This window comes from Medicago truncatula, chromosome 4, assembly GCF_003473485.1.
Source record: "Medicago truncatula cultivar Jemalong A17 chromosome 4, MtrunA17r5.0-ANR, whole genome shotgun sequence".
Classification (NCBI taxonomy): domain Eukaryota; kingdom Viridiplantae; phylum Streptophyta; class Magnoliopsida; order Fabales; family Fabaceae; genus Medicago; species Medicago truncatula.
Genome location: NC_053045.1, coordinates 50,942,612 through 50,962,102, shown reverse-complemented (window position 1 = coordinate 50,962,102; position 19,491 = coordinate 50,942,612). Strand labels below are relative to the sequence as shown.

Genomic DNA, 19,491 nt, shown 5'->3' with positions numbered 1-19,491 from the left:
GTAAACTTTGAACCTAATTTTTAATACTTTTTAATTAACACAATTCATACTACAGGCTAACTAGCCTCATCTATCTTTTTATCGGTCTCTTTTTTTTCAATCATCACATGATCATTTGTCAAAAATTTCACTTTCTAATTCTTTTCTCTATAGACTATATGTGTCATGAGTTACCAAGTTGTAAGCTAGGAATGAACTCACGGACTATGCCAATGTTGTTAGCTCCTTTGTTCTTTTGTTTTAAATAAGAAAAATGCGTGTAATTTTAAATTGGCTATTATAAGCTTTTTATTTAACTATTTCAATGCTGCAAAGCATTTTAATTTAAGCCTTACGCCTCCTTACTTGTTGTTTTATAAATTTTAGAGCAGACTAGCTAGTTAGCTAGCTCTCTATACATATCACGGGATTCCTAGGTAAGATTTTTATATGCCAATTTTGTGTATACTAATTTTCAACTCAAATTTCCAACACATTGAAACACAAGTGATAAATATTTGCATTACTTATCTTATAATTTTATTTTTAAGAGTTGGTGTTATATTGATTTATTAGAAAGTGGCTGAATCGATTTTTGACGAGTTATGGAATATCAAAATTGTGATCAAAACATATTGCACATCACATGATGATGAGTTTGTTTTGACATTTGAATAGTGTAGCATATATATAATTGAATGGATTCACGATGGATGAAACAATTTCAACTCTTTGTGGAGATGTATGTATTATTTGGTATCTTGCGACTATTAATGAAAGAATGAGTAGAACCTTACATAAAAAGATAAAAGGATAGGTCCCCTCGCCATTTTCCTTGTAAACATATGAGATTGAACATATGACAATAACGTGATGAAATTGCATGCTCCCCGCTTTGAATTGCAAAATAAGTTTTGTCTAATGTATCTAGGTAAAATAGTCTTGTATCATGCAAGTATTTTTAACTATTAGACCAATAAGTCGCATCATATTTCATTTGATCTAATTGTAAGATTTATTGATCAAATGGTGAAAACCAATTTGTGTATAATGCAAGACTTGTTTTACTTGTTGTACACCATAAAATTGGTCCGGAAAATAATGGTAGGAAAAAAATCATATATCTTGTACTCATTTAAGAGAAATGTTCAAAATAATCAATTCAACCTTAAGAGAATGGCTTTAAGATATAAGTATGTGCGCCTTATTATGGAACACAATGAGTATATATTGTCGTAAATTCATACAATTAATTTGAGATTAATTCCCAAGACAGATGATGATGGTTGATTTATGTTTTTTTTTTTTTTAAAAGAATGATCATTGATTTATGTTATTTGCATGACATGTGCAATATATCGTGACACATGACATTAAGCATTTAATCTATGTTTTAGACCTTAATCATTTTTAGTCAGGAGATTTATCTTCAATAAGTATAAACAAAATATTTGTATGGAGAAGTCAACTCCTTCAATAAATCTTAGACTCAACTGTGTTGATAGATTAATCTCTACAAACATTCACTTCCACCTTATTGGCAAAGGACACCGTAAAAAAATAAATAGGTGTCTAGTCTAGATAAGTGTTACTCACACCATATACGAAATTACGAACCAGATTAAATCATGTGCAACTGACAAGCTATTTTAATTACTTGAAGCAATGTTGCCTTTTATTTATGAACATTCGCCATTAATTAATTGAAACATCAAAGGTTTAGTGTATGTAATTCTTTTTTGGGTGTTGCTAACCCGTGCCTTGTGGGCACCGGCCGGTTAAGGAACAATAATATTAATATGTCTTATTTAATTTCATTCAATTAAAGTGAAAAGTTTATCAACTTAATTAAAATAGAAAAACGCTGCATTTAATACTCTTTAGAGCTTCCTGTGATTTTTTTTTAATCATTTTTTTCTTGCAAATTCACTGAAAAGTCTATACTCAAACCAATTTTTTTCCATGACTTTTTTTCGGTGAAAAAAACTATTGTTTTTTTTTTTTTAATTAAAAGTTGTAGAAATAATTAAAATAAGACAAACATCATATAGTCCAAAATAAATTTGCAATTACAAAGATAAAATATATCAAATTAAAGTATGAAATACAAAATCATATTGATGGAGTTTAATGAGTATTGAATACAACTATTTCTATTTTAATTAAGTTGACCAACTTTTCACTTTAATTAAAGTAAATTAAGTGAAATCAATTAATTTTATTGTTCCTTAACCATGCCCGGTGCATGGATATCATTACCCTTCTTTTTATATATGCTCGCCATTAGCTTGAACCATCCTCTCCGAAGGTCTGGATTAATTATTGATGATAGCTATAATAATCAAATGCTAATAAGAATGATAATTTACTCAATGATTATAGTAAATCATTGAAGTACTCAATGATTATTAGTACATTAATATATACAAATTAAAAGCTCATATACGTTGTCAAGAAAAAAGAAAACAAGCCTGGGAAATTTAAATCATGAGACATGAGCAACTACCATTGCATGACAAAAGTACGTATATTGAAGTAAATACAATATATGAAAGATAGATACGAATCATGATAGAAGAGGTGGGTCAAATATAGAATATAGTTTTTTTTTTTTAAAGGAAATATAGAATATAGTTGAAGTATATATTTATATATATTCACCATAAACGTAGCACACAGGGAGTTCTTGTCGTAACCCTGGGGGGTATAGAGTTTTTCATGTGCTAAATCATGTGAGCATGTGCCCATCTTTTTGTCCTTTTCTACTATGATACACTTCCTTTGGGGCCAATAGTTTTCTTTTCCATCTTACAATAATGGTTAACTATTTATTTGTCGTGGTCTGTGGATACATGAATTTACCTTGAAAATGATATGTAGCATACCGTAATAATAACTTCAAAACCCTACACTTCCCCCTATTTCACATGTTCTTCAACTGCATTACACGTGACCATTTTCTTTATTATAAATGATGATAATGTAATGAGCCGAATTTAACAGTGATCATTTACCATCGTTATTAGCTATAAACAATGTGCGTAAAATTAACAGTTAACACACTAAGAAGATTATCTTAAATTATATATGAAGTCGAATCTCTATCCATGAGGGTTTTGTTTATCTTCTATACACACTAAAAGATTGATCGATCACTTGAGATATCTAGCAATCGTGCCATAACTTAGAATACTGATATTGGTAGTTTGTTCAAAATGTAAGTGATTGTGTTTAGTCATACATCGATTGTAAATGATCTAAAAGAAGAATATATTAATATACATAATTTCATAGGTTTTATATTAAGATGTGTTTGGGAGTTTGATGAGCGTCAAGACCAACAACGGGATATAATGAGTAATTAAATATGATACCAAGATTTGATATAAAAAATATGGACAATCTCTCTTATATATTCAACGTCATATGAAATACATTTATAGTCTATGAGACTTTATATGTAAAAGTTGATTATTCTAGTTAGTTACATTAGTTAGTTGTACTTTTCCTCGACTATATAAGACTAATATTGTATCTCTTGATGTAATTAATATTTTCTCATTATCAATGTGATTTTCATTTTTTTTATTCTATCAAGAATACTAATAGGATTAATCACTCACATTTGAACTGACCAACCATTTTTCCCTTGTTAAGTTTGAGTATCCCTAATCCTATATTTGAATTGCATGTTACAACCAGCAAAACATGTCTTGCAACTACATGTCAGGAGGAAGTTCAATACAAGGATGCAATACAATAGGAATCACTTATGCTCCCCACTAAACCGAACTATGACTCTGATGCCACTTATTGACAAGTCTCAGGAAGCTCCAAAAACTACATGCTAAGACAACCAAGACATGTTCACCCAAAATCTTAACACATTGAAAAATTGAATCACATCTCTTATATATCGAACATTTAACTTATTATCGGTAAGACTAATTAACACTTAAACCCAACAAGATGTTGTGTTTTAGTCCCTTGTTTATCGTCATGGTCATTAGTCTCTTATTTTTTGGTGCTTTCTCTCTGAACCCCCGACAAATGATGTTAGAGTCTCATCTAAACACAAGATTGAAGATGTGATATTCTTATCTTATGGGTTTTGGCTATTCTAGTAATTAGTCCATTAGTGTTTTTGGTGCCTTCCAAACTCCCCATACAATATTGATGATTATGGCGCCATGAAAATGAAATGGGCTAAGCATAGTAAACATAATGTTTGTTTCGATTGAAAACAGACAAGGAAGTAAGAGATGAGTACATAAACCCGTAATTCTAGGCATGCAGGCCCCTAGGGTTTAGCAAATGGGATGTTGGCTATTCTAAGAACATGCCACATTGTGCAATATTGGTTTGACCATAAGATAATTTTTTTGGATAACTAGGTTGACCCTATGACTGGCTTAAATTCATTGGATCTCTAAGCTTCAACTTCAATCCAAATAAAGATATCACGCACGTTATATGATTAATATCTAATAGGAGGAAAATATTCTTCGTTATGGTACAAGAAATTTCAAGATCCGCAGGAAATGTTAAATTATCGGTAGGAAATGTGAAATTATCTGCAGGAAATGTGAAATTATTCGCAGGAAAGAAGTAACGTTCTGCAATAAATTTTTTGTCCAGACTCTATAAAATTTCTGGCTCCGCCAGTGTAACTTGGTAAGTAATATTTGGAGTTTTATGTATGATGCATATAGTTCTTCATGCAAGAGACAGAACCACGTTCAAGTGGGGTGTTCCTGTTTTGTTACAAGTCTTTGCTTCTGAGAGTGTTTGTGATTAGCTTAGAGATCCTTCGTTTCAATAAGTTATGAGTAGTAAAAGGAGTCCGAAAAATCACAATTGGTATTGACAAATGAAGCAGGTGCCAGGTTGGTATTGTCTTGTGGTAATTGCTAGGGCCACCTGATGGAACTTGAAGAGAATTTAATTGTAGGGTACCCCCTAATTGGTGGGTTATGGGTCCCGATTAATCTCGATCAATTGAACTCTTTAAAATAGAGTCCATGTGGCATGCCATTATAAACTCTCTCAATGAGTCCATATGTATTTTTTTTTTTTTTTTATTTTAGATTTTGTCATTATAAACTCACACACAAGTGAAGGTATCGAGGTTCGAACCCCGATCATGACATATGGCCTAGCAATTTCGGCATTTTACCCGTTATGCTAGGACTTGTGGATTATGTATTTATTTTTTTGAAATAGAGTCGATATGTATTTTATGTCACTCATAAGAATGGAATTAAATATTTAATTTAAGAGAGAAATTCGTTCATTTCTTTTTTTTTGGCAAAATTATTTCTTATTACTATTTTTTTAGAGGCTCCTTCTTATTACTGCTATTATTTACAAGAAATTTCTTATCACCTTTTTTTTTTTTTTACAAAAATAATTGATATTCATTCATTCAAATTGATAGAGTACATCGATACAATGAAAATTCGCTAAAAATAAAAAGGATGAATCTGTGAACAAACTCATAGCATCCATGTTAATAGCATAAAACGGTAAAATACTAAAGCCTACACATATGACTATGTTTAAGTTTCTTATCACCTAAACTATAAACGTTGCTAATTCATTTATGGTACAATCGGTTAAGTTTTTTTATTTAAGTTTCAAGTCCTTACGGTGAAAAAAAAAATAACATAACAGTTAATATATCGTGGAAGAAAAAAATTATTTGATTATTGAGAAAATGAAACACACTTTTACATGGCTAGATATGCAGAACTTTTTTTTTTTAAGAGGCTATAATGAAATATATTATCCAATCAAAGTGTCCTTCTTAACACAAGGTGTATCCAGAGAGAAAAGAAAGAGTTGTAACAAGCTTTACAAAAAACGGGAAACAAAAAAGCATAAAAAAGATAGCAATAATAAAGACAACATTAGCAATTGCCCAACATGCTGAACGGACTAAGCCACCACATATGATAATTGAAATGAAGAGTAGTAAACTTCGCCTTCAACCACATAAATGTTAGTGACTTAATCTTATCCACGATTTGAGATGTCGAGCATTCTTTATCATTGAATAATCTATTGTTTCTTTTTTTCCAAATTTCCCACACTGTAGCATACCAAATGAGATGCATAATAGACATAGTTACACAACTTCTTAAAAATAAAAAAACAGAGTTGCACAACTACTTTCATTTTTAATCGAGATATAATATTTGTATAATCATTTTATGACAATTTTTGTGACAACTTTCTTTTTTATACTCACATATGTTTGTAATTTATCTCTCTATTGCTTTGATTTTCGTGTCAAAATTTACTTTTCTTTTTTTGTAAATTTATGGTTGTACAGTAGATTATCAACCAAATGGTTGTTCAAATAACACACCTCCTTAAGAACCATCAAATATAATGTGACAATTTGATGTCAACATTAATGGTGTGTGTATATATATTTTTTTTTTTTAAGAAGTTAAATTATGTGTATATCTATTAAATTCATGATTATTCAAACACTTTGTACATGAAGATTTTTATCAACAATATAATTAATTTGTATCCAAATAAACTAATTTTGAATACGATATAACCATTTTTTTAGGGGATATAACGAATATTATTAATTTCCAAAATTCATGATGAATACATGTTATCGGATTTTCCTTCTGCTGGGAAATAATTTTTCATGAGAATGGAATGACTTGTGATTCATTTACGATAAACTTCCCGAAAATTTTAATTTTGAAAAATGAAATACTAAAACAATCTTGCAATAATTGAGTTTTACAAATAATATTTATTACGAAAGCTTCTAGTTTCAATTTTTAGAAACTCTATTGATTAATTTCTGCATTTACCCATTTTAGTATGTAAAACGCAAAGACAAGAACGGTGGAGTAAGCCGACAGTGGGAGAAGTGAAATGCAATGTCGACCCTGCAACATTCTAGATATGTGGATGTTATGGTGTCGGCATGTGCCTTCAAGGGGATCAGGGGGAGTATATAGCGGCAAAGACGGCTTGGTATAAGGGTTTTCCACAACCTCATGAAGCGGAAGCACATGGTCTTAATGAAGCGACAAATTGGCTTGGTACTATGATATTACCTTTGGTGTCTATTGAACTTGACTGCAAGCAAGTGATGCAAAGATCTCTAGCACTCTCACGAACAATTCCACGTTTGGAGCTATTCTGGAAGTATGCAAAGCTTCACTTAAAAAAAATCAAAACTTTAATATAAGTTTTATTAGGAGACAAGCAAACAATATTACTCATTTGTTTGCTAAGGTGTCATTATCTTATGCTAATTTCCAAGTTCATGATTATATGTCATCTTGCATTAAGACTTATAGTATTAATAAAATGAGTTGATAAATAGTCTACATCCTTCAACATTTCCATTCATTCTAAAAAAAAAAAATTAATTTTTTTTTTGGGAGTGAGTTATGAATAATTATGATACCACGAATCACTGTTGACTAATCATACTATCTCAAAAATTGTCTTGCGGTTTATTTGGGGATGATATGGTGGTCAGTAGAGAACTTTGGACTAATTACAATAGAATTTATGGGTTTTAGTAGTTTATAGATTATATAATCCAAAAATTCCCAAAAATATGTTTAGATTGTATAATCCGAACGAGATATTTTTAGAATTAAGTAGGGCGCGTGAGTATATAGAAGAGTGGGAAAAGAAAGAAATTTAAATTTGTCATATGAATGGCAGGTCTGCCCATGGAACCCAATTAAGTTTACGGGTTTTGTTTTCTCCAAAAAATCTAACAAAATTAAAATTGGGGCTTTTGTCTTCATCTTTGTTTTTTCTAATACACTTCCTTATGTTTGCATTTTTCAAAATATATGTTCGTATGAAAAAAATTCCAATTTTTTTATAATAAAATAAACTTTATTCAAATGTCAAAATAACGAGATTATTATTAAATTAACTATGAGTTCTTCATCAACATTTTGAAATCAAGGTGCATACTATTAAACCATATAGAAATTTCAAAAGTCAAGAATACATTATAAAACCAAACTCTTAATTTTAAGAACTAAACTATATTCCTTCAAACAAACAAAAAAGAACTAAACTAAATTCTCTAGGCTTATGAAAAATGGTCAAAAATAGTGAAAGATCCATAATCTTTAACCGCATCTATCCCTGTAAAAAAATATTGTTGGTGTTTGCTCATTTCAACTATATACGTTCGTTAAAAAAAAATTAAAATTGATGTCTAGCCACTAAGCTACTTGACAAAACAAAACAAAAAAAAAAAGACTAAAATTGAGGTAAAGCTTGTAGGTCAAAGTAAAAGACGAGTTTTGCGGAATTGGTTATGTGTATTTTCTAGCCTTGTAACGGAAAAAGATAATTATTGGTTATCGAGGGGAAAAATATAGCGGAAGTTGTATATCCCTTATCCCTTACTCCTTAATGTTATTAGGTCTGCAAACACTTAACCCTAAAAATTTCCCTCTAAATCTTATGCATTAATTGCTGTTAGTGTTAACCCTAAAAACTTCCCTCCATATTCCACCACATGAATTTGAAAAATCTTGATGTCAGCAATCAGAACATTATATAACGTGCCATTTTGTTAAATTTTTGATACAATGAATCGCATTAAATTTCAACTCTTGATATGCCGCATGGAAAACAGAAAGCTCTCCACTCAGAATTTTTTTCGGCTTCCCACACACGTTCAATGGTTTTCCCATCCACTCTGCTTCCTATATATATATCATCTGTATATGTTGGTGTTCATATCATTCTGGTTGTTGGAATTCACTATAAATTGTTAAGATCAACAAAAAATGTCAAGATCTGTAACACCCCGTTTTCCCAATATGAAAATTTCTTAAACGTTTATCAGAGTAAACAGCATAAACAAACGGGATATCACTTTTAACATAATCCAAATCAGTTAAATAACGATTTAACAAAATAACTTAAACGTTGCAGCGGAAAATTGTTTCATAAACCATAAAATCGTTTTAGCACGTAGGCCCCTTATCCCTTACTCCTTAATGTTATTAGGTCTGCAAACACTTAACCCTAAAAATTTCCCTCTAAATCTTATGCATTAATTGTTGTTAGTGTTAACCCTAAAAACTTCCCTCCATATTCCACCACATGAATTTGAAAAATCTTGATGTCAGCAATCAGAACATTATATAACGTGCCATTTTGTTAAATTTTTGATACAATGAATCGCATTAAATTTCAACTCTTGATATGCCGCATGGAAAACAGAAAGCTCTCCACTCAGAATTTTTTTCGGCTTCCCACACATGTGCAATGGTTTTCCCATCCACTCTGCTTCCTATATATATATCATCTGTATATGTTGGTGTTCATATCATTCTGGTTGTTGGAATTCACTGTAAATTGTTAAGATCAACAAAAAATGTCAAGATCTGTAACACCCCGTTTTCCCAATATGAAAATTTCTTAAACGTTTATCAGAGTAAACAACATAAACAAACGGGATATCACTTTTAACATAATCCAAATCAGTTAAATAACGATTTAACAAAATAACTTAAACGTTGCAGCGGAAAATTGTTTCATAAACCATAAAATCGTTTTGGCACGTAGGCCCCATCAAACATATCTCAAATGAGTTAATCAATATCATAGAAATAATCATAAATGTTCACGTAAGAGAATGAAGCATGCATATCAAACACCCCATCCCGTTACGTATCAGAGCGACCTAGACGACACAGTGAGGCAAGGCCACTCACAAAACAGCAACTGCACACTAAGCACGATCACCTGCAAGTTACTCATACGAAGAGCAACATTTTCAAGCAGAAGGGGTGAGATTTCATAATACAATAACATTAATCAATGTAATTTCAATTCGTAATCAACATCTTAATCAGTCTTAAACAGCATAACATAGTTGATAAACATTTATCACATAATCACAACTTCAATCTTCATCAATAACATAAACAACTTTAAACTCGACAATGCGACAATGCGACTTAGACACTTATATGCACGTGATACCAATCGTCATCATAAGTATTAATATACTTTCATCGTGCGGAGGACAAAGCTCCTAAAACGTGCGGAGGACAAAGCTCCTAATCATGGTGAGGACAAAGCTCAATGAATGCTAATGCATGGACTCTAACAACAAAACACCTTAATCAACTTATCACTTATACTTCCAATAATTTGGAGTTCATCATCAACTTATTCATAATCATGCAACTCAGTTAAATAACATTTGCAGCATAATCAAATCACATCAAGTTAAATAACAAATCATTCTCAATAGTTTCTTGATCATTTAACAACAATTCAAGTAAGTATAATTCAATCCATAATTCACTTCATAATCATTTAACAATTCATAAAGCTTCACAGTTCATGATCATTATCTTTAATAGGTCACATTAAGTACCTAAAGCTCATTTCTAACAATTCCAAACAACTCAGGTCTCACAATGCACTAAAACTCTCAATTCTGGAAGTGCTCGCGAGGCGAGAGCATCTGTTCGCCATGGCGAGTACGAGCCAACTTTCCAACTAAGGTTGTTCCAGGTTCAATCTCATTCCCATTCGTTCCCTAATCATTAGCAGGTACCTAAAGGTACTCAAAGGCATCTAAGTTTCAACTCAAAAGTCAAAAACTCGAAAATCAACATGCTCTCTGGTCACACTCGCTATGGCGAGTAAGGCTGTTCGTCGTGGCGAGCTGTACCAAAAGACTCGCGAGGCGAAGGGGAAAGGCTTGCGTGGCGAGCGATGAAGGTCAACACTCGCGAGGCGAGATTCATAGCTCGCTATGGCGAGCGATGAATTTTGGCTCGGGCAGAATGCACTTTCTACACGAAAATCATCATCTAACAAGGTTCTAAGCCTAATTTCAATCCCAGAATTTATCCTAAACATATTCTAAGGTTATAGGACGGTTTCTACATCAATCTAACACAGTTTTACCGTTTGATCATCAATTTTTAGGGTTTTGACGTAATTCCAAAACTTTTATAAATCAACCTAACTTTGTCAATTAATCATCAGAATCACAATAACCAACATTACTGAATTATTAGTCTCACCCTTACCTTAATGTGTAGAAATCGCAGCCCTCCAAGGTCTCTCTTGCTCTTCTCTTGGTTTTCTCCTTTTTTCTCCAAAAACGTACGTACAACAATGTTTTTCTAAAACTAGGTCTATCTCTTTTATATCTCCTCTTAATTACTTATCTTATCTCACTTTCTCTCTCAAAACTATCTAAAATATCAAAACAGCCCTCAACTAAATATTTTTTATATTTTTATTTTCTTATCAAATCTTATTTTATTTAACAATAAAATAAGTCTCATAATCTTATCAAATCATCAAAACACATCAAATTATCCAAATCAACTTAAATCATCTTAATTCAACAAAACTCACACATATATCATAAAAATATGATATAATCGCTTAAACTCGATTAAATAAATAATTAAACGAAAGTGGGCGTTACAAGATCCAACGTTGAAACGTTGTTGTCCTACCATGCACTTACCGGTAAAAACAAGTTTAACTTTCATTGGATCGGAGTGTAGTGGTTTTCTTCTAACTTTATCTTTTCGTGATTCTTTAGTAGGACCTTTGGCGAGTAACCCTGGTACTGAATTGGACAAGTCCGTCAACAAGCTCTGAACGAAATATTGTTCCTATATTGTCGAATATGATGTTGAGGATGTCGGTGTTAATGTTTCGTTTTACATATCCCGTTCATGCGTTTCACTGCTGCTACGAATGTTTTGATGTTTATTTGTGTTTTATGTTTTTTTCTTTTCTGTAGGGTGTTGTGAGGTTACCTAACCTCTTTACAACTGACTTTGGGGATGAGATTTCCCGCTATGCCACTTTATTGATACAAAAGACAACTAGTTTGAAGTCTTAGTTGAGAGAGTAAACGGTGCTGTTTTTTTCTTTCTAAGGATGGAAGGCTCTGAGAGATTTTTATGGCATACGACTGGGAGCATGGATCACCCTGGTGTTTGTTGGTTTGGGAAAATTTGCAATGGTTTTGAAAGACAGGTTTGGGAAGTTTATATATTGTCAACGCCGCTCGCCGTGCCGGTGCCGATATCGAAACCGTGAAGAAACATAATGCTGCGACAGACAAAGCTGCTTCTAGCAGCACTTCATTAAACACTAAGAGGCTTGATGAGGCTTGGTTTTCATTTGTCACTAACATGTTTGTGTTAATTTATGTGATAGGTCCTTTGATGAATAATCCTATTTGTGAGATAGAGAAGGCTATCAACAAGTTACGAATGAAGTACAAGACATACATATTTGAGTATGTCGTCGAAGATGTGGGTAGTCCTTCCTCATGTTGCCATCGTTTCATCCTAGGGTTTTATTGTTACTGTTATTGGCAATTAGATATCTGAAATTTGGTGGCATGCTTCAGAGTTAGAGGATGGAGTTTTCAAGTTTTTTTGGTTTTTGTTTGATGATGTTCTAAGTTTTTTGGTTTAGCTTTTGCTGGTCTATTAATGGCATGATGCTTCACTGATGACAAATAACAATGTAATGAAGTGTCAGTTTTGATTTTAAGCCATATTCGTGTATTGTTAAAGCATCCAATTTTGTCAATCAATTGATGCTTCAAGTATTTCTTTTATTAATGCAATGAATTTTCGTTTTACCTTATAATCCATATGAGAACTTTCTTTAATTTTCCAGTTATGTGTATATTGATTTTGTATTTTGTTGTAAAGAATTAATCATAGTGCACTGAACCTAGCAAAACTTGGGAATTTGTTGATATTGAAGCTAATTTAATCAATAGTCTTGCTTAAATGGAATAAGAATGGCGTGGTACTCTTCAAAATATCATGATTGCACATTTATTTTCCCTTTACCGCTTCACAACATTTAATTCAGCACTACTATCAATTATTCTCTATCAATGCATATTCCCATGCACCAGCAAAAGTATGTCATGTAACTATAAATATAGGTGCGGTGCTATCGAAAGGCTTGCCATTCTCATTCTAAACTCACTTAGCATCACATGTTTGTATCAAAAAATGGCTTTACGTGAGTTTGAGAGCTTACTTGCTTTGATTTGCTTGAAAGGTCCCATAATCTTTGTTTATTATGTTTATGGTTTATTTTTATGTGAATATGAAAACCATCCAGCATCAAAATCTAAACGAAGGACCGCATATTATTTACCATCATTTTTACCAATTTTCATTCTCAACAACACCATTATTTACCCAAGAAAATAATTAAACAACAACATATTATTTTCCGCCAACCGTTGCTTTTTCTACGGACACCCAAATGTAAAACACCCTTAATTCCAAAGATTTCCAAGATATAAATAAATACACCATAAACATTCTTCTTCTAACAAAGAAGACCTAACCATTGTTCTAACAGTAACACCTAAAATTCAGTTACCTAACATGTCAAAGTGAAAACTGAGCACAAAAACTAAAATCAAAACACCAGTTAAGAAAATAATTAAACAACAACACAAAATTTTGCATTTTGATGTATGAAAAGCTTTAAAAAAAGTGACTATTTCTAAAATCACTTTTAAAAAAAGAAACATCCAAAGTCATGAGTGAGTCAAAGGGGTTATAAACTTCTGCATTACCCTAATCTTTCTATTCTTGAAATTCCATGAGAAAATAAACAACAGCACATAAATGGGTTAAGCTTTAAAAAAAGGGATAATTTGTAAAATCACTTTTTCAGACATTTTTGTTTATGCATGTGGTAAAAGTCATCTAAAGAACATCCAATGGAAGAATCGTACAAAAAATCATTGATCTAACAGAATGGACCAAAACGAGATTAAAAAAAAACTTAAATACTCAAACAATCCTTTTTTTAGTTAAGAAATTAAAACAATACCAATTAAATATTTAAGGAACCAAAATAACATTTAAGCCTAAATTATTTTGACTAACATAAATACATAATTAAAAACTATTTTAAAATTTCAATACAACGACACACCTTGAGAGACTAAAATGATTATTATTCATATTATCCATTAAAAAGGAAAAGGAGTGCGTGTGAAAAGCAGGCCACACGTATATGGGCCTTGAACTCGAATTCGAATTCGAATCTTGTGGCCACCTAACCACTTCACTAAACTCACGAATAATTGGTGAACAATTCTTTACAACGAAACTAACGAATATCCTAATACCAGATCCTAATGACATTTTTACCCCTAAACTCTTACCCTCAACACTTTCAAAAGAATCATCACTAAATTGTCATTTTAACACACTCTAGAACCTACTTTGATAACGAAAAAGTAGAAAGAAACCCGTGCTAGGTCCCACCCAATAGACAACGCAAACCACAATTACCAGCGCAGTATCACGGGTCATGCACCGGTCACGTAGCGTAGATAAAACCCGGAACCAAACTTGACCTACCCCCACAAACAAGTCATTATTTTATTATATTTATCCTTAAAACCCTATTTCTCATTTCATTTCTTCTACAACCGTCTACTCTTCCTCGTTCTTTCCGCTATCACTCTACTCTTCTACTACTTCACTTCATCCTCTTTGTTTTTCAGCCATGGGTGGTGGTAATTATTCATAACTGTTTCATTATTTTTCCTTAATTTCTCATTAATTTTCCGTTAATTTTTCAATTAGTGTAAGCTGATCTGATTTTTTTCCTTTGTTTTTGTTTCGAATTTTGATGGATCAGCCAAGATCAAGATCGGAATCAACGGTAAATATTATAGTTCCTTCGATCTCTGTTCATTTATGCGTCGATCGGATTTATATTTTTTAATTTAGTTTATTTTTTGTTAATTTTGTTTGTAACTGATAGGATTTGGAAGAATCGGACGTTTGGTTGCTAGAGTTGCTTTGAAGAGAGATGATGTTGAACTCGTTGCTGTTAACGATCCTTTCATCACCACTGATTACATGGTACAAAATTCCTTCTTCGATTTTTACTTGTCTATTATTTTATGAGCGCTGTTAAGTTTTTTTTAAATTTTTTATTTAGATCTGATTTATTTCTTTGTGGTTTGTGTGTAGACATACATGTTTAAGTATGACAGTGTTCACGGTCAATGGAAAAACGATGAACTAACTGTTAAGGACTCTAAAACCCTTCTCTTCGGTGAGAAGCCAGTCACTGTCTTTGCACACAGGTATAATATTGTTCTTTCTTTCAATTGTTATGCTTTTGTATATGATTAATGTTTATATATGCAACTAGGCTTTTATGTATGTGTTATTTAAGTTCGGTGTAGATATGGGAATGTAATAAGTAGTGTTACCGTTTAATTAATTAGTATTAGTATAATATTGATATTTGGAGTAGTCTGTGTGTTTGAGTAGTATGTCTATTTTTTTGTGCTTTAGGAACCCAGAAGAGATCCCATGGGCTAGCACTGGTGCTGATATTATTGTTGAGTCCACCGGTGTTTTTACCGACAAGGACAAAGCTGCTGCTCATTTGAAGGTTTGTATTTCTTTGGCTACACTATTTTGTTGCTGATTATTTGTTTACTAAAATTTGAGCTATTATTTTCCCAAATGTTGCACATAATAGTTGATATTATTACTAAAATTTGAGCTTATTTTCCCAATTGCTGCACATATATGTTGATATTATTACTAAAATTTGAGTTATTATTTTCCCAATTGCTGCACATGTATGTTGATATTATTATGTGGTGCATGTTTTGTTTATATCTATTTTCTTAACATGCTCATGGTTTTCTCGTTTTTTTGCACACTGCCATACCATTTGCCTCTTTTAAAACATGCATGTCATATCATTATTCAGATCAATGTGGCAATCAGTGTTCTTAAATAGCAGCTATAGTGGCGCTATGTTGCTATGGCGTAGCGGACTTTGGACGCACCACTATTGTTCTGCGATACACTGTTTAGTATTAAATGTTGGTCTCATAGCTGCTATAGGGGCACTGTATCACAATTGCGTAGCGGAGTTTTAACAAACCGCTATTTTCAGCTACTTGCAATATTACAATAGTTTCTAGCAGGCCACAACTTGCAATGTATTATTAATATCTTCTATTTACTGACTCTTACGGATGTTCTCATTGATTAGTTTTGTATAAAGTGTAGTGGGAATCTTTATGTTTTTGTTTGTTTTATCTAGGGTGGTGCCAAGAAGGTCATCATTTCCGCCCCTAGTAAGGATGCTCCCATGTTTGTTGTTGGTGTCAATGAGAAGGAATACAAGCCAGAGTTTGATATCATCTCCAATGCTAGTTGCACTACCAACTGCCTTGCACCACTTGCAAAGGTATTACGAGCCAACTGATATTTTATCCTCTAATTTCCATGTTGGTTTGCCGTATGAGGCCTTAACTGTTTCCTGTTTATTTATTTTGTAGGTTATCAATGACAGATTTGGCATTGTTGAGGGTTTGATGACCACTGTTCATTCTATCACTGGTAGGTTTAGTGCTAGTGGGTTGCTCTTGGATTTGCTATCTTGTTATTTGGTTCCTAATTCTTTCTTTTCATGCTGATTTGCCAATCAGCCACCCAGAAGACTGTTGATGGGCCATCAGCCAAAGACTGGAGAGGTGGAAGAGCTGCCTCATTTAACATCATTCCTAGTAGCACTGGAGCTGCTAAGGTGAGAATATTTGAGTCTGATATCAGACTATTATCCACATCTATTGTGTTGTTTACTGTAATGATTCTCTGGATGCGGTTTTCATTCTCTTAGTCTTACTTAGGCTGTTGGCAAAGTGCTTCCTGCTTTGAATGGAAAGTTGACTGGAATGGCATTCCGTGTCCCAACTGTGGATGTCTCAGTTGTTGACCTTACAGTGAGACTTGAGAAGCCTGCCACCTATGACCAAATCAAAGCTGCTATCAAGTAAGTGAACAGTGCACGGTGTCACCCCTTGTGATTAAGTATTTTGATTGGACTATAGTTTAGCAGGACTTATGTTCTGAGATCTATGATTTTTAACATTTCTGTTTCTGCAGGGAGGAGTCTGAGGGCAACTTGAAAGGTATCCTCGGTTACACCGAGGATGACGTCGTCTCCACCGACTTTATTGGTGATACCAGGTAAATATTATACTAGCAGGCAGTTTAGATGCGTTGATTGCACTGGTTGCTAATTTATTTTTGTGTTTCTCCATAGAATTATAGTCATCACAGTTGAGTTAATTTTGTGTGTAATCGATGCTCCAGGTCGAGCATCTTTGATGCCAAGGCAGGAATTGCCTTAAACGACAATTTCGTCAAGCTTGTCTCTTGGTATGACAATGAGTTGGGTTACAGGTAATCTTCAGTCTGACCTTTTATATGGTTTATTGTTGGTTGATATCTGAATCCTAGTTGATTGATTTTCTAGAAGTGCAATTCAACTAGATGCTCACTCGTTCATTCTGCCATCTAATTCATGTTTCGTATACTTTTTTGCAGTACCCGTGTGGTTGACCTCATCGTTCACATTGCAAAGCAACTTTAAGCTGTTTCATTACTGTGGTAGTGCTATAAATTGGCCTACTTTTTGTTTCTTACAGTCTATTAGCCTAGCAGCCGTTAGGCCTCTTTTTTAAATGTAATAAGTTGAATTCCTGAACTCGTGAAGCTTGCCCCTTATTGAACCGTAGTGTTTTTGGTTGCTTAATACCATTAAGCAATGAGTTGTTTTGGATTTATATGCATTTACCGAATTTTATTTGGATGATAGTAAGCGTTTTTTCCATGTTCACAAATATGCCATGAAAAAAGCAGTAAAATTTCAATAAACCAACATCATGATAAAACAAAAGTATGCATCGTATGAAAAAAAGTGGGTGATGAAATGATAAGTCTAATTTTGGTCGAATTTGGTCGTTGTTATTTTTGCATGAACATCTCTTTTGTACAACCTAACAACTTATTTGCTATTTTTAATATTTTTGTACTGCTTTTGATTTGCTTGCTCTTCACAATATTATAGTGTTGCATTAGTTGTTCAATTTTGGTTGTACAAATAATACAACTTTTAAGCAGTTATCGTGAATGTTAGAAAAATCATGTGACTTATCTCTGTTATTGGGTGATTGCATTTGTTTCGTGACTTGTCTTTAATCGGTTACTTATTTTCAATAATAAATAACAATATAGCATTATTTTGTGTCACTTTCTTACTTTTGATTATTGAAAAGCCGTGCTCCTTTGCCTGTCTCTTGAGCCATGTGATTCGTCGTGAATTGTGAGGACGAGATCATATTTGAGAAAGAAAATGTGAGCTAGACGTTTCTATAGCTTTATTACGTAGCCCTTGCAATTCAATTCAGCAGGGAACATATCAAAATGATTTGTATTGAAAAAATTGTTCTACCTACAAAAATCTACTTTATTATTTGTACTGAACGAGAAAGTGCCACAATACTTAATTAGATAAGTAGACATTGGAGCTAATCTCAAAATTCTTGCCTGCTTTTTCTATCATATATCTCCATATCACTAATGAATTCATTGTGAAGAACGCCAAGGACAGCAGCAGCAAGTAATTCATCTTGCTTGAATGTACCAAGATTATGATACCATTTTTTTAACGTGCCTGTCATTCTGCAGCAAAATTCTTCAATGATTTTGTAAGAATCTACGTCTGTCTTCATCAGATGAGTATCAAGCCATGCGCCAAACTCAAGGAGTCCTTTTCTCCAACGATTAGGCGGTATATCATCTAGTGTGAACCAAGGACCACTATTTGTTTTTGTCTTCTCAGCGGCCAGAATCCCTCAATCAATTCACCCATCATGGGACATTGCAATCCATCTAAAGATAACAAATTCAAGTACAAAGTGCACATTGAAGACATGAAAATCATGTGATAAACTTATAGATCCATAAAGTTTTGCGGACAGGTGTGATGTGCTTCCAAGAATCAAAGAGTAATAGAGAGGAGCAAATGTGATCGCTTGATCCTGACACAATTATCCAAGATCCAAAATTTGAGCTACTCAAGCAATAAGATAGACAAGCTACTTTTGTAGAAGTGGGAATATGGTTGGAATTTGCGCCGCCACATTAAAATGATGATCCTTGATTCACATTTGTGCTTTGAAGCAAATTCTCCAATTTGTTATATTGATTGCTAGCATTTCTGCAACATGTCTTCTCAAATGTTGATTAGTTTAATGTCCTAAACATTCCTTCAACTCATCCCACATATCAACGGAATTTCAAAGAAAACGATACACATGCAATCAATTCCTCGACTGAATTCATAATCTGGAGGCGCGCGCATGTTGCAGTGAGTCCGGGGCTTGTAACTCGAATAGAAAGGAGTTGGATTCGGAATCTTCCATCAATGAAATCAAATTTGTTTTTCGCCCCAAGTGCACGGTGCATTGAACGAGCCAAAGCGTGATGGTTTGAATGTGTAACAACCGGAGTAATCATCAATATGAAGGTCCATCATGAGCATGAAACATGATAAACACATCCAGGAATTAAAATAAAATAAGCTGCTCCTCGTATTTTTCATTATTATTTCTTAATATCCATGTATAGAAACTAA

At 32.9% G+C, this 19,491-nt stretch overlaps 1 protein-coding gene across 1 annotated transcript; it reads left to right on the top strand.

Annotated features, from left to right (window-relative positions):
* Positions 1–14,395: 14,395 nt before the first annotated feature.
* On the top strand, positions 14,396–17,665 carry LOC11407960 (glyceraldehyde-3-phosphate dehydrogenase, cytosolic). The gene is made up of 12 exons (XM_003608827.4): positions 14,396–14,551; positions 14,677–14,700; positions 14,803–14,903; positions 15,015–15,130; positions 15,345–15,444; positions 16,111–16,257; positions 16,349–16,409; positions 16,499–16,596; positions 16,700–16,842; positions 16,956–17,039; positions 17,166–17,255; positions 17,400–17,665. The coding sequence occupies exons 1-12, from the start codon at positions 14,542–14,544 to the stop codon at positions 17,443–17,445; spliced, it is 1,020 nt and encodes a 339-aa protein (XP_003608875.1). The 5' UTR covers positions 14,396–14,541; the 3' UTR covers positions 17,446–17,665.
* The last annotated feature ends 1,826 nt before the right edge of the window (positions 17,666–19,491 follow it).